Source organism: Trematosphaeria pertusa (assembly GCF_010094035.1).
Source record: "Trematosphaeria pertusa strain CBS 122368 unplaced genomic scaffold BU26scaffold_9, whole genome shotgun sequence".
Lineage (NCBI taxonomy): Eukaryota > Fungi > Ascomycota > Dothideomycetes > Pleosporales > Trematosphaeriaceae > Trematosphaeria > Trematosphaeria pertusa.
Genome location: NW_022987220.1, coordinates 934,857 through 948,716, shown reverse-complemented (window position 1 = coordinate 948,716; position 13,860 = coordinate 934,857). Strand labels below are relative to the sequence as shown.

The window sequence follows — 13,860 nt, the reverse complement described above, 5'->3', positions numbered from 1 at the left end:
TTAACCGTGGTCGCCGAGCAACGGCTTGACCGTCAGGTACAACTTACCAGGAAGAAAGTGCTTTGGGACGCTTCCTTCTAATCATAAAATCCGTATCATTGTTCGCCGAAGAGCCACCTCGCCGAGCCATCTGGTCAATGCTAACCCCCATTATGCTCTTGTACCAATAATTCCCCCAGGCCGACCCTCCCTTCAACGGCACGCGCCGCCGAGTATACATACCTCATAGGTAAGGTTGAAGGCCCTCAATGGGCGAAACAAAGCAAAGAAAAATTCTGCCTCTGATACCCAAAACAAGTATCCAGGCCAATTAAAACTCACCTTAAGGATTAGGCTCACACTTGTTGCACATAGCGCCACCCCACTCCATGCTTCGATCCATGTTCACCACACCGCAGCCCTCGGTGCTCTGCTCGGGAGCGCCCACTGTATAGCCAATGTATTCCCTAGGGCCGGCGGGCGGAGGAATCGGGTCCGGGAAAGGAGTCGTTGCATCCATTGGAACGCCGCGACCGCGTCCACGACTATCGTATAGACCGTTGCCTACATTGCGAAACGGACGAGCCCCTCGGGGGCCAGCAGGAGCTGTGTGGAAACCGGAGCCTGCACTGCTTCGAGGAGGCTTCTCACGTCGTGCTGCCGCTTGCCGGGCGATCTCCTCGAGCTGTAAGGCAAAGGGAGTGCTCTCCCGCACAGGGGCTTCGGTTTCCGTTGCGGCATCGGCGACCGGCTGCTCCTCCTTCTTGGGCGACGTATTGACCGTGTTACCGCGCTTACGCGTGCGATAGGGCTTGCCCTTCTTCGGAGATCTCGCGTATGGTCGGCCCATCCGGATCGGATACATGTGATAGATCCATGGCATGCCATACGCGTCGATGCCAAAGGGACCGTAGGGATGATGATCGTTCTGCGCAGGCTGAGTCCACTCAGCAGGTAAAGTCGACCTGTTGGATGCTGCCGGCACAAACTCCGGAGCAGTCGCTCGCAGATCTGAGGCGAGACTCGAGTGCAGTGAATGCTCGCTATGCGCCTGGCCTCGGTGTTGCGGTCCATACTGTTCAACCGGAGACACATTCTCTACCGAGGTGATAGGCGTAGAGTCAGGAGCCTTCTCTGAATTCGTGGTGCCCGAAGTGTCCGACTTCTTACGGCTGTAGATAATGGCCGAGTCAGTCGAAGCGGGGTCCTCTACCGCGGAGTCCTTCAACACCGGATTCTCTGTCGCGGCCTTAATAGTAGATCCGCTAGTCACCCTCGATGCCGACGTGGAAAGCATCTTGGCGATCGTCTCAGTGAAATTCGTCGACAAACTATCCTTTCCATGAGAGAAAGCTGTGTCCCCGGCAAAGGGCGTGTGCTCTGAATCAGCATGTAGTTCGACGTTTTCAAGGTATGACGCGACCATGGCATGCTTGTCAGGAAGGTCTTGAGCAGCCAGTTTGCTCGTTGAGGTCAAGCAGACCGGGGGACAATCCTCCTTGGGCTGTTGCGCCGGCGGGTTCCCGATCGCCTGGCCTGGACTGCCTCGCGATATGATTGGAGTCGCGCCTGAACTGTCAACGGTCCTCACGTGGCGTATAGATGAAACAACTGGGGTCTCCGGCAGCGGAATGTTATGTGGCTCGGTCTTTGAGTCTTGAAGTCCTTCACCGGTAGCGTTACGGAGGAGGGTAGACCTCTTCATGCTGTCTGAACCCTTGGCGGTTGCCTGCCCCACTTGTCGATTGTTCGAGGCAAACGACTTCATCGACTGTGTTCGCTTCAGTGTAGAACCGGAAATCGAAGAAGTAACCGCGGGACCATGGCTCTGGGTTTCGGTCCCGGTGGTCACGCGAGGGATTCGCGATGAACGTGCCGGAGATAGCGGGGTTCCAGACCCAGAGGTGGACGCTGAATTGAGAACCAACGGCGATTTGCGGTCAGTTGGTAGTGAGCTGCCATGGGGAATCTGCAAGGAGAGCTTAGGAGTGGCAAGTCTGGCAAGAGTGGCTTTTGTCGTAATCGCCGGTAGTTTGACCTGTGGCTCTGATTTGCCTCGCGAGTGGGAAGCATGATGAAGCGTATCAGGACCTCGTGCACCCTGCTCATCGCTATCAGCATCAGTCAGGTTAAGAAGAGGAATGTATTCGTGAGTCTCCTCAGCCGTCACGAAGCTCCATTCCGAACCCTCGGCACTCTGAGTGGCATCTTGCTCCTGGCGAGCAATCAAACTCACCGGTGAGTTCCGGGAGGAATAGAACTCAGTGTCTCCGGTAGAGATGATGCTGCTAGGTGCCCGCACATGCTGACTAGAAGTTACGCCTAAGCGAGACGCCCTCGTCGGTGACAAGGTGATTTTAATCGTGGACTGCTGGCGAGGGCTGCTGCGCACTGGTGACGATGTGGGGCTTTTGAGGCTTGCCTTTGAGCTGCTACGGTGCAGCTTCGTAGGTGAAGAAGGGCCTGAAGAGGATGCGACCTCGCGTTCCACCGTCTGCGAATGTGGCGGTACATATTAGCATATGTCCTCAACGAGTAGAACGGCCAGAAAAGCCAGCATGAATGCGCCAGCTGGAGGCCTTCACAGTGCCGTTCCAGAGCCGAAGCTAACACATGCTAGTGTGTGTATGGCGGTCTACGTACCTCGCCGGCGTCTTTGGTCAGGAAGTTCAAGCTGCGGGTGCCTCGAAGAGACTTTACTTCAGTCGGGGAGCTTCCCTGGCCCGGCCTTTTTCTGTCACCTCGGATTGCCGTCATTAGGTTTGGGCCGCGCGGGGGGGCCTTCCACTGAGGAGGAATCGGCTTGCGGGGGCTCAATGAGTCTTCGTGAGCTTGGAACGTGGAAGAGCTATCGGTGAGAGGCGCGGTCGGCGCTGCTTGAACTGGTTCCGCATCAGATCCGAGTTGGCGGACGGTGGAGGTGCTCGAGGCGCGGTTACGGTCGCCGTCGTGTGCTTGTGATCCGTCAGAGGCTGTGCGATGGGTATAGGACTCGAATCGAGCGACAAGTTCCATGACCTTACCGTCGTGTGTGAGCTCCATGGACAGTGAAGATTGTGTGTCCAAAGGAATATCAATGTTCAAGTTGCTGTAGCCAGGCGTATCCAATACCGAAGATGCTTGATGAGAGTCATGCCGAACTGAACGGGGAATGAGGTCGGCCTGCGGCAAGCGCTGGCCATGGGGCGCCGCCGCCGCGGTGTCTTGCCAGCCGAGGGAGGACCTGGCCTCGGACGGGGTGAGGGTCGACATGTTGCTGGTATGATGCTGTGTAGAAGAGGTGCTGCTAGTAGCTTGACTGGAGAACGCGGGCCCTGGCTGGCTTCCGTGGGTATTGTCTGCACGGGGACCAGGCCGATAACGATCGTCTCTATTGGACAGCGTCAGTTATAGGAAGGCGTGCCGGCTGTATGGAGACTTACCGCTGGGGCTGCCCGAGTGCGTTCGCCTTGTCGCAATAAGTTACTCGGTAGAGTTCCGAGTGTTGGCAGCGCGAGTAATAGACATAACGATATATACACATACTGGTCGCACTTGTCGGCGGCGGTGCGCGAGCGGGCGGAAGGGTCGACGACAAGACGGGGGATATCAACGGCGGGGCGGCGGAAGGAGGAAGTCGCGCGCGCGTGGCTGAGTGGCCGCTGCCCGCAAGCGTGTTTACAATGAAGGTATGATGCAGCAGAGGGCAAGTGCGGGAAAGAGCGGGCGGTGTAGGGAAGGACATTCCAAGGTTGTGCGGTGAAGGCCTTTGGCCACAGCAACCGATATTTACATCACAGCGCTTCTGCATACGGCGCCTTTCACCGTTACCAGCGTCTCTCACGGGACACCGCTCTCATACCGAGGCATGCACTAGAAGCGCCTCTTCTTTCTGTGTGCCTGTCTCTTCGCCGACTCCTCGTTCTTCCGCTTTAATTCGCGTCTCTTTCTCTCCGCCCTTTCTTCCGTCGTTTCCTCGCGAGCTTCTTCTGGTGGTGTACTCTCTTTCCCGGATTCTTTGACTGTAGGTAGCGGGCGCTTGGGCGAAGGACTTCGGGTTGTCTTGGGGTCGGGTTTCCTGTCTCGTGCTGAATTCGTCGCATGCTCAGCCTGCGTGCTCTCTGCAGATGCCTTGGCCTTGCCTCCAATCCGGAAAGGCTTCCTCGTCGGCTTGCTCTCAGTAATTGCCTCGACAGCATCTGTCTTCGGTCGTGTCGGGATTGGTGAGCCTTGTTCGCCCCCGTCGATGTCGATTGGCGACTTTTGAGCTTCTTCTGACGAAAGCGCCGGCGACTCGGCTGCTCCTTTGTTCGCTTTGCCCCCTATCCTGAAGCCTTTCCCTTTTGCTTTCGGTACTGGCGGAGACCTCATACTAGGTGGTGGAGACGCCAACCGCGTCGAAGTAGCTCTTTTGCTGGGTGGGCTGGAAGTGTCTGCCATTGAGGTTCGGTCCCTTGCCGATGCTTTTCGCAGACGACGGGTCTGGCTCTGGCTCTTTGGCGGCGCATCCAGGTCGTCATCATCATTCTCTGTGGATTCGTCTTCGCTTGGATCGTGCTGCTTTGCTGATGAGGCTGGTAATGGGTCCGGAACATGCGTCGATGTCTTCGCCGCTTCACGCAGCTACAATAAACTGTCACCTCCACGTTCGAATGTTGTCTGATCCAAGTAGTACTAACCTTGAAGTTCTCATGCGTCTCGAATTCGTCTTCAGTTTCGTCATCGTCACTCTCCGGCGCAGGTACCTTCCGTTCTGCACGGGCCTCTGCCTTCTCTGGGATGGGGTTTGCCTTCGGCTTCATCGTGGGCTTTGGGTCATGCAGCGCGGTAGCGATGGATGTCCACCATGTGTTCCTGCTATCTTCTGATTCCAGGCGCGGTGGCACCTTAGGCGTGCATTCGGACAATGCTTCCTGGAACAGGCTGAGAGTAGAGACATCCGTGTCATGTAGTTCCGCGGTTTCCCTTTTCCAGGAGTCTTGGTGGAAAGGTTGGAGACCCGGAATGTGCCTTGCCGCTTGATCGCGCTTGAGTAGCCTTCTTCCAGACTTCAGGCCACTGATGCTAGGGAACGCAGCAGCTAGATCTAGGTTGCTCGATTCGTATTGATCCAAGAGCCGTGTTATCACTCTATCTTTCTCGGTGATGGTTGCAACAAGATTGCTGATCTTTTCGTGCTGTATATGAGACGACACCAGAAGTGGTAGGACGAGCTCGTTCTTCAGTGTAACGGAAGTCCTCTTGCGAAGGTGAAACCTCCACCTGAGAGAATCGAGGGGTTCGGGAAGGCTGATAGTGGTGTGAAGAACGACATCATCAGCGGTAGCACGCACTATACGACAGGTGGTGTCGTCGGTGTTGGCCAATGACTTCTGCACATTTTGGAGGAGAATGGCTAGTTGCGTGGTCTCTTGTTTGCTGACCTCGATAGGCGATTCTTCTTCCGACGCTCGACCCACAAGCCCGGCAGAATCAAGCTCTTCGCTCCAAATGTTGCTGAGATCAGTGAGGAAGATGGTGTAGGAGTCTGAGCTAAATCGAGGCTTTATGAGCAGCTGTGGCACGTTTTCGCCATCCAGTTGATCGGACAACTGTAAGACACGCCAGCAAGACATTTGTGCCTCTGGTTGTGCTAAGCTTGGAGCAAAGTGGGTGTCATACAGCGAAGGAACGAGAGAATATTCTGAATGGAAACGAGGCGTATGCGCGTTGTTGTGAACCTTGGAAGTCTGCTTCAGAGGCGAAGGCAGCAGCTTAGTAAGCTCAGCCGCACTAATTCCTTCCGGGCCAATACATCACGCCAAGTCAGGTACTGGCGAAAGATTTCGCGCCCACCCTTGATATCGATATCTACGCTCGCAAATCGCGTCTCGGCCAGCATATCTACCCTTCAGCAATTGGGGATGTCGTCCCGTAATCCTCCGCCGTGGCGCAGCGACCGCGATCGCCCGCCTCAGCGACCTCCTCCCTCCACGATCCCAGCGAAGCGATCCGCAAACTCACGAGCATATGACAACCCTGCAAAACGATCCACGAACGCGCAGGAGGAGGCCTGGGTCGCAGATGAGGACCGCTTTGTGCTGCAGCAAGCGAAGAAGAAGGCTGCCTTGCGCGTAAAGGGCGGCCGAGCGAAGCCCATCGACTGGCTTGCCGTCACCCTTCGGTTCGTCGACCCCACCAAGACCATTCTGGATGAGGAAGTTGAGGATCATGAACTGGACATCGTAGATCCGGAAGGGGTGCTTGAAGGCCTCAGCGAGGACGAGCTATCTGAGCTCGAGAAGGAGATTGACAACTATCTCACCCTGGAGACGAACCGCAGCAATAGGGACTACTGGAACGTATGTTCCTAATCACTGGCTTCACAGTGCGCAACTTGCTAATGTTTGCAGTCTCTAAAGGTCATTTGCAAAGACCGCCGTCGAAGATCCAAAGCCTCGGCAGCCGAAGCCCGCGGTACTAGCTCTGTCTCTGCAGACATCGATCGAGTGCTCGCGCCGAAGACATACGAGGAATTGGAGACACTGGAAGTCCAGGTCAAGAAGAAACTGGACTCCGACGAGCCGATTGATTACGATTACTGGGAACATCTGCTGCGCAATCTGCGAGTATGGAAAGCGAAGGCTATGCTACGACGAGTGTCTCAGGAAATCATCAACGAGCGACTCCAGGCGCTACGGAAACAACAAGCAGACGCCGCGGCAACTGTGCAGGAAAAACTGCAATCCATGCTCAAAGAGGGATCAGAGTCGGACCACGGTCACCCAACAACCGTGGCTTCCGATTCCTCCCTCGATCCGCAACCATCGTTGAAGCTCCGAACTGAAGACAAGTCCCTGGTACAGATTCAAGAACGGCGGTTCTTGGAGAGCATTGTAAGTATGCGCGTCTTCCACCCACAAGATGCGTGCTAAGCGTTGAAGATTGATGAACGGCGAAAGATTCTCAAATTGGGCTACGTCCCAATGCAAAACAAGTCTCATGATATTTCGTCGAGCATGAACAAACCAAAGACCAGCCAAGTTGGCTCCACAGGAGTCTCGCGATTCGCGCCCGTGGAGAAGGAGGATTTCTCCCAGGCGACCATGGCAATGTACGAAAGGGAGGTTGCGCGCGGGGTCGAGGAGGGAGAGGAAATCTTCGCCGGCGAAGAAGAGATCGCATCCGCAAAACCACAGTGGGCTGGCAAATACAAACCCAGGAAACCGCGATATTTCAATCGTGTCCAGATGGGCTACGAGTGGAACAAATACAACCAGACGCATTACGATCACGACAACCCGCCTCCGAAGGTCGTCCAAGGGTACAAGTTCAACATATTCTATCCGGATCTTATCAACAAGTCAAAAGCTCCGACATACAAGATCGAACGCGAGAATGGAAGAAAGCGCGGCCAGTCCTTTGCGCCCGCTGGCGAAGACGACACATGCCTCATCCGCTTTATTGCCGGGCCACCATACCAGGATATCGCCTTCAGGATTGTGGACAAGGAATGGGACTACAGTGCTAAACGAGAACGCGGCTTTAAGAGCAGTTTCGACAAGGTAAGTCCCGGCTTCGCACGTGCTGGGATAGCCCCTGCGTACGTTCGGCTTGAGACTAGTCGGGGGCTAACGCTTTCTAGGGAATTCTACAACTGCATTTCCAATTCAAGAAGGCAAGGTCCCTTCACAATATGATGTCTGCCATATACTGACATCTCGCAGATATACTACCGGAAATGAGTATTCTTGTAGCGCGTCATCTTGGCACCCCGCCTCTCGCTTCCAAGTACCCCGCTGCACTCATCCCACGTCACACTGCTGGGAGGGTGCTCTCTAGAATTGGGCAACCTCTGACCCCGTTCCCCCTAGGGGCTTGTGGCTGCTGGATTGAATGTCGCCAATCGCGGCCCTATTGCAACCGGGAAGAGACCGGAAAAGGCCTGTTATTTCAGAACGGGATTTGATCACCTGTCCAGCGCATTTGGCGCATCGACGGGGTCCAAGGCTGGGTCCGGGGAAGGTCTAGCGTATCCGCCGCAGAATAGCGGTGGCGGATTACAGGCTTTATCATCCAAACCTTGACTTCATAAAGATCCGTTACAGTATTTTCGATCCCCAATCGGCCTGGCTCTATGTGTGGTTCCAGCTAATACTGGAACGTTGAAGGGCAGAGTAGCCAATCGGGAACTGGCACTACCGCGGGATGCTAGAACGGGTAGTGAGATGGAGTCTCTCACCGGAAAATGGCCGTAAGATTGTGTTACGTTCCGATTGTGGGGCACCCAACGGCTGCTTACCGCTGCCTCTATACGGGTCGGATTGCTTCTCGTTAGATCTCTGTCAAGCCCCATTTTTCCGACACCGCCTTTGGCTTCCATGCCCGGTGGCCGCACGTGAGACAAGTCTGTCCATGGATGTCAACAGCATTTAAGTGCTCCTATTCCAGAGTGACTAGGCGACGCAGGTGAAGCCTATTCACTGACCCCCTCCGAGAGATGAACAATGGGGCCCCGTCCGTCACACTTCTAGAAGACATGCATGGAAACGGGCGGAGACAGCATTGTCTTGCGCGATTACTCTGCACCCCTTTGATGTTGCATGCGCCTGCAGGTGCCCGCTCTAAACCTGCCAGTCGACTCGCAACGTGAAACTGTTGGCTGCACCAGTCGCACACTGCGGTCATCCCTATAGTATCTGGCAGTGGTGCAATGGGGCTGGTAGGCCCGGCTCGGGAGACGCCACCTGGGCAACGTCGGCAGCGCAGCGAGGAATATTGGTCTTTCGGCCCCGTGACACACTCGCTGTATCGGCCTGGTGGCCCCTTCGACATATCTGATGTTTGTTTGCCTCGCCCAAGCCTTGCCCCAAGCTACAGCTTCAATCTCTGCATGTGCGCTGGCAGGCAGGCGGCGGGCTCCCGCTGCCGGGTGACAATGAGAGCCTCTCCCGCCAATCCCGCGTCCTCTGGCGCCTTGAAGCGCACTCAAAATGTCTCGATCGCCACTTTGCTCCATTCGGGAGGACCATTGTTCAATTCGCTTGCCTATATCCCACCACCGGTTTCGTCTCACAAGAAGCGTTGGCAGTGTTCGCCGTCCGATTTCCCTTCAGCGATACGCTCGATCCCCTCTCCGTCCGAACCCATCAGAAGGGGACAGCGCAACTATGCCACATCCGCAATCACCCCATCGGCCACCCTCTGTAGAGCTCTCTGGCGGCCTCGGCACTATCCGGCCCTCCAAGGACACATTTTGTACACCTATCCCGCTCCATCCGCAGGTACCATTGCCTTCGCCTTCGCCCAGACCCAGCGCGATAACCTCCGCCATGGCGACTGCCTTTCCAGAGCCCGCTCCTTCCAAGGGACCACGACCTTCGGCATTCATGACTCTAAACGACTCCACCGCAATGCAATGGGCGCCACACAACGACTTCCCTGTCGACCCCGCGGGCCAAGATGGCTTCGATTACGACCTACCTCTACACTTCGCCCAGCAGTCCGTAGGACTCTACGACTACACCCAGAATGGCGTGCCGTACAACCACAACTACAATCTCACGTATTCGGCGCCTTACCTGGGCCCAAGCTGTCCTCGTTCATACACGAATGACCTTGATCTCACCGGCTTGCCCATGAACATACCAGAATCGTACCCTCCCGCTGCATATCAGATAGAGCCGCAGACGCCTCAGGAAGCGATGGACCTATCGGATCAAGGCATCAATGGTCAGCTGAGGCAACTGCGAGAGGACTACGATAATCAGTATCCTTCGAACATCAAGCAGGAAGATCTTACTGGCTACAACAGCCCTTACGACTCCGACATCACACGGTCGTCTACTCCTAGTGGTGACCCCCCAATGCCTCCTCATGGCTACAAGAACGATGGCGCAGGCGAGGAAGGCGCCATCGATAAGGAGCAGCCTTACGCACAACTGATATACCGAGCTCTCAAGGAAGCGCCAGGCCACACCATGATTCTTCGGGACATCTACGATTGGTTCAAGAAAAACACCGAGAAAGCGGCCGACAAGGAGACCAAAGGCTGGCAGAACAGCATCCGTCACAATCTGTCTATGAATGGAGTACGCTTGCCCTGTGCTTATTCTCTCTACTCCGCTAACTGTGACAGGCCTTCGAGAAAGTTGATTACTTATGCGAAGAATCGAAGAAAGGCTTCATGTGGCGACTCACCGAGGAAGCCCTCCGCGAGGGCGTCAAGTCAACTACCCGCTACCGGAGCAAGCAGCCCAACAAGCGCGGCCATCGCTCGCAAAATCCGCTTCCACAACGGCAGGCATCAGGCGCGAAAGGAGGCCAAGCTGCACGACGGTCCGCGAGGATGCGAAGGTCGAATCGCATGAATGAGCCTTACAGAAGCGAGCCACACAACTTCTCGAGATCGGTCCCGTCAGCATTCGATACGACCTACAACACTGACACTCCTATGCCGTACCCTCCGTCACCATACTACAGCTCTGTAGGCTCAGAGGCTGACCTTGACTACTCCAAGGACGATTTCGGAAGCGCGCTTGGGGGAGCGAGCCTTGCTCTCATGCCGCCACGGTCTTTCACGGGATCCCCGCTCTCCCAAGGAATGGCCGCATGCGGCGACACGGGTTATATTCTCGAACTCGACCCATCGGAACCTCTCTTCACTAACTCGCCTTCTCCAACGGCTGACGAGCCGCGGACACCTGACTCGCGGGGCCGCTGGGAGGAAGATATGGCTCTCGGCGGATGTGCGGCCTATACATTCGATACTCCGTATAGCGAGTTTCCGTTATGATAATCCACACGGATGCTCTATTGACGCATCCACATGCCTGTAGGTTTCCACCTTCGGCCCGGCGTTCGGCGGATCGGCTGTTTCTCTCTTTTACTCGCCATTTCCACGCGATTGCGACGCCCACCTCCGCTTGTGTATTAAGCGAATGACCAACGAATCCCACGATACTAGACGAATTCAGAGCGACATGTATGATACGACACAGCAAACTCCCATTTCAATATCAGATGCGGCCCTCGTGGGCCTGATACCCACTTCGACGTGCGGCCAAGACGATTTCCTTTTCCTCGCTCACGTCCGTAGACCAGCTAACGCGTCACGGTTGTCGAATTACATTTCAAGTTGGCATGCAGTCGTTTCTCTTGCTTTTAAGGAGTGGTACTTTGTATGAGCTCGCACCACAAATAGCGCCATCCATGTACTGTAAACTCCTCGCTCTTGGAGGAAACCTTCTCGCTTGGGTGGGCAAAATGACTATGCTGGTATTCTACATCGCTGTTCAACACCAAAACAACATCCCACCCTTCTCTTCGTTTTCATTCCTTCCTTACCCTTTCAGCTTTCCTCGTTCTGCTGAAATAAGCGATAGGGCCGGACCGCTGACCAACCAACCGACCTGCGTTCCCATCCACACGACAATTGGGATTTTCGCGACAAGCCCGTCGTCTTGCGCACCGCCGTTTTGCCTTGTGACCCGCTGGTCCATGGTCGCACTGCGCGAGAACGTGCAGTGAACGGTGAACGGCTATGCAGCCCACGCCACCCGATGTGCATTCATTCGCTCGTTCCTTCAACCACTGACCTTGTTATAGCAGCTCCGGCAGCCATTTCGGGGCGCAGGCGCCACGTAAAAGCGCATTCTATTCCTGCGACGAATCGCGGTATCCATGTAGAGAACGCTGCACTCTGTGAGTTGAGCGGCGTGGGATGACATGCGTGCGAGCTGCGGCAGCGGACCGATACCCTTGTCGTCCTTTCCACCGCGTGGCTTGGCATATTACTAGAGCGGTTTAGCTTGCTGGAGGCATTTGGACGTTGCGCGTTTGAAGTAAGGCGGAGATTCCTGTTCCGGTATGAGGGGCGCCGCCCGGATGAATTGGGAGCGGCCTACACTAGGAGTGAAGAGAAGGAAAGCGCTATGGTAGAATGTCTGCGAAGGCATACAATGGCACCAGCAGTACCCCTTGGGGTTCACCTTGACTGTTGAGGATCATCATGTCCAAGAAGGCTGGTCATCCATGCACTTCAATGCCTATCAAAGCATCACCATCTCCGCGGCCTTCCTATCGGCATTGGTGTTGCAACACCTCGAATTCCGGACAGACGACGATCTGTAATTCTGGAAGCCGTCATTGCGGGTTCGAGATGTGCCACCAAACGTCGACTCGATCTCACGCGATCTTCAAGACCATGCGGGCCCTTGGTTGGAGCCCATATATCGCTCTCGGGTGCATGAAGCATCTCCTCTAGCCTCCTGAAGTGGTAAGGCTCATGGGGCGTCACCCTTCCGCGGAGCGTTCTATGGATCAGCTCTGCGACGGCTCTCTTCCTCTCCCTCTCAGCCTCAGCTGCTTCGCACAGACGTTTCTCTCATCAGAGACAGCTCGGAGCTTGGACCACTTCCACGTGGACAAAGCCGTTGTCCACGACATTCGGTAACGCACCTGCACGTCCCTGCTCTAGGAATCCAGCTTTACATCGGGTCTTCGTCTGTTCACGGCTCAGTCACATGGAGCACCGCATGAACGTGGCTTGCTTGAGTAGGCGAAGCCTCAGCGGGTAATTCCAACGCCTTGCAGAGGCTTGCATGGTCGCGGCCCGATGAAGAGATGCATCTTGCCGCTTCTTGCGCCCACTTCAAGATAGCCATTTCGAAAAGGGAACATCTTGACATTAGACAGGCATGAGCGCAATCTTGAAGTTGGTGTTCAATCGCTGTTTCTGAAAACAAAGTATGGAGCTGCTGCAGTGACAGCTTTGCATGGAATACTCCGCTCGATATGGAAGCTGATGCTCGCTAGGTCTTTCATTACCCCCACCGAAGGCGCGAGGGTGTGCTGAGGTAACGATGCCATGGGCGGGTAAACGGACAATACCTAGGAATGACTACGACAGGTGTCGAAAAACGTTGTGGCACGAATCAGTCATATGCAATGTGGTACGAGCCTAATCAAGCCAACATGCAAGTCGCTCGAAACGTCACCACCATTACCCAATGGTCCACCAATGGTGTCTGGATTAGCCCTAGTGAGCCTGCAATGATCATGTACGCCGCGGCTTCCGCATCCCCGCGAAAGCCCTACGGCATGCGCTTTTGACGGTTGAGGGACGCTGCAGGCGTACTTCTTCGTGAGAGTGGATTTCTTGCTTGTGCTACCCCGCGCGAGCGATTCGGAGGAGAACCTGGATGCGCTTACCATACCTCTACATGCAAAGCAAGGACTAGAGAGGAGCCACTTGGGCACTTGATTGAGAATATGCTCACAGAGCAGTAGCTTTCCAACCTGGATAGAACGCTCCCGCTTCCAAAACAATAAGCGGCACAATCTGTGGCCAACGCAAGTGCTTTCTCCTCTTCCACAAGACGAAACACCCGACATCTGGATTGGAGACTGACCATTTAGCTCGGAGAGCGACCGTTGGACGCCATCCGTCCCTCCTCGCTGCGATAAGAACAAATCTAAGCAGCGATGAATCGTCGATTCCGCAGCTAAATCCCCGGGAAAACACCCAAACCCACGCATTCATGCACAGATCCACAGTGCTGCAGCATGCTCGAGCGTTTCATGCTGGTCACCAGGTCCCCATTACGTTCAAGGACGTAATCGCAATCCGGTGTCGTGCACTTGCGCCACTGCCATCGGTAGGCAAGTAACCGTCCTAATCCACTGCCGGCGACCGTGAGCCGGGTCAACGGTCGGACATCATACGACTTCTCTATATGATCATCTGCTATTGCATTCCGGCTGCTCGAGATCTCGATGGCCATCTGGCAGACATCTGGCAGGCGGCTTCCAGCGTTTGTCGACCGCGAGCCCGGCCCGTGGTCTCGAATCGACCGGCAACGGTCGTACCGCAGACCTTGTCCACCCCATGCAGAGAACTACACGTCACACAGCACCTGCATG

General features: G+C 55.4%; 4 protein-coding genes across 4 annotated transcripts; 2 read left to right on the top strand and 2 right to left on the bottom strand.

Annotated features, from left to right (window-relative positions):
- Positions 1-3,831: 3,831 nt before the first annotated feature.
- BU26DRAFT_429777 (XLF-domain-containing protein) lies at positions 3,832-5,573 on the bottom strand (the record flags this gene model as incomplete). The annotated part of the gene is made up of 2 exons (XM_033823844.1): positions 3,832-4,581; positions 4,638-5,573. 2 exons carry the CDS (start codon positions 5,571-5,573, stop codon positions 3,832-3,834), a joined length of 1,686 nt encoding a protein of 561 aa, XP_033682370.1.
- A 288-nt stretch (positions 5,574-5,861) lies between these two features.
- On the top strand, positions 5,862-7,903 carry BU26DRAFT_597255 (uncharacterized protein; the record flags this gene model as incomplete). The annotated part of the gene is made up of 5 exons (XM_033834994.1): positions 5,862-6,299; positions 6,351-6,833; positions 6,882-7,502; positions 7,583-7,615; positions 7,665-7,903. The coding sequence occupies 5 exons, from the start codon at positions 5,862-5,864 to the stop codon at positions 7,680-7,682; spliced, it is 1,593 nt and encodes a 530-aa protein (XP_033682369.1). The 3' UTR covers positions 7,683-7,903.
- A 1,366-nt stretch (positions 7,904-9,269) lies between these two features.
- Positions 9,270-10,732, top strand: BU26DRAFT_532027 (uncharacterized protein; the record flags this gene model as incomplete). The annotated part of the gene is made up of 2 exons (XM_033831072.1): positions 9,270-10,028; positions 10,076-10,732. The coding sequence occupies 2 exons, from the start codon at positions 9,270-9,272 to the stop codon at positions 10,730-10,732; spliced, it is 1,416 nt and encodes a 471-aa protein (XP_033682368.1).
- A 2,019-nt stretch (positions 10,733-12,751) lies between these two features.
- BU26DRAFT_346310 (uncharacterized protein) lies at positions 12,752-13,575 on the bottom strand. The gene has a single exon (XM_033822385.1). It carries the CDS (start codon positions 13,474-13,476, stop codon positions 12,877-12,879), a length of 600 nt encoding a protein of 199 aa, XP_033682367.1. The 5' UTR covers positions 13,477-13,575; the 3' UTR covers positions 12,752-12,876.
- Between the last annotated feature and the right edge of the window lie 285 nt (positions 13,576-13,860).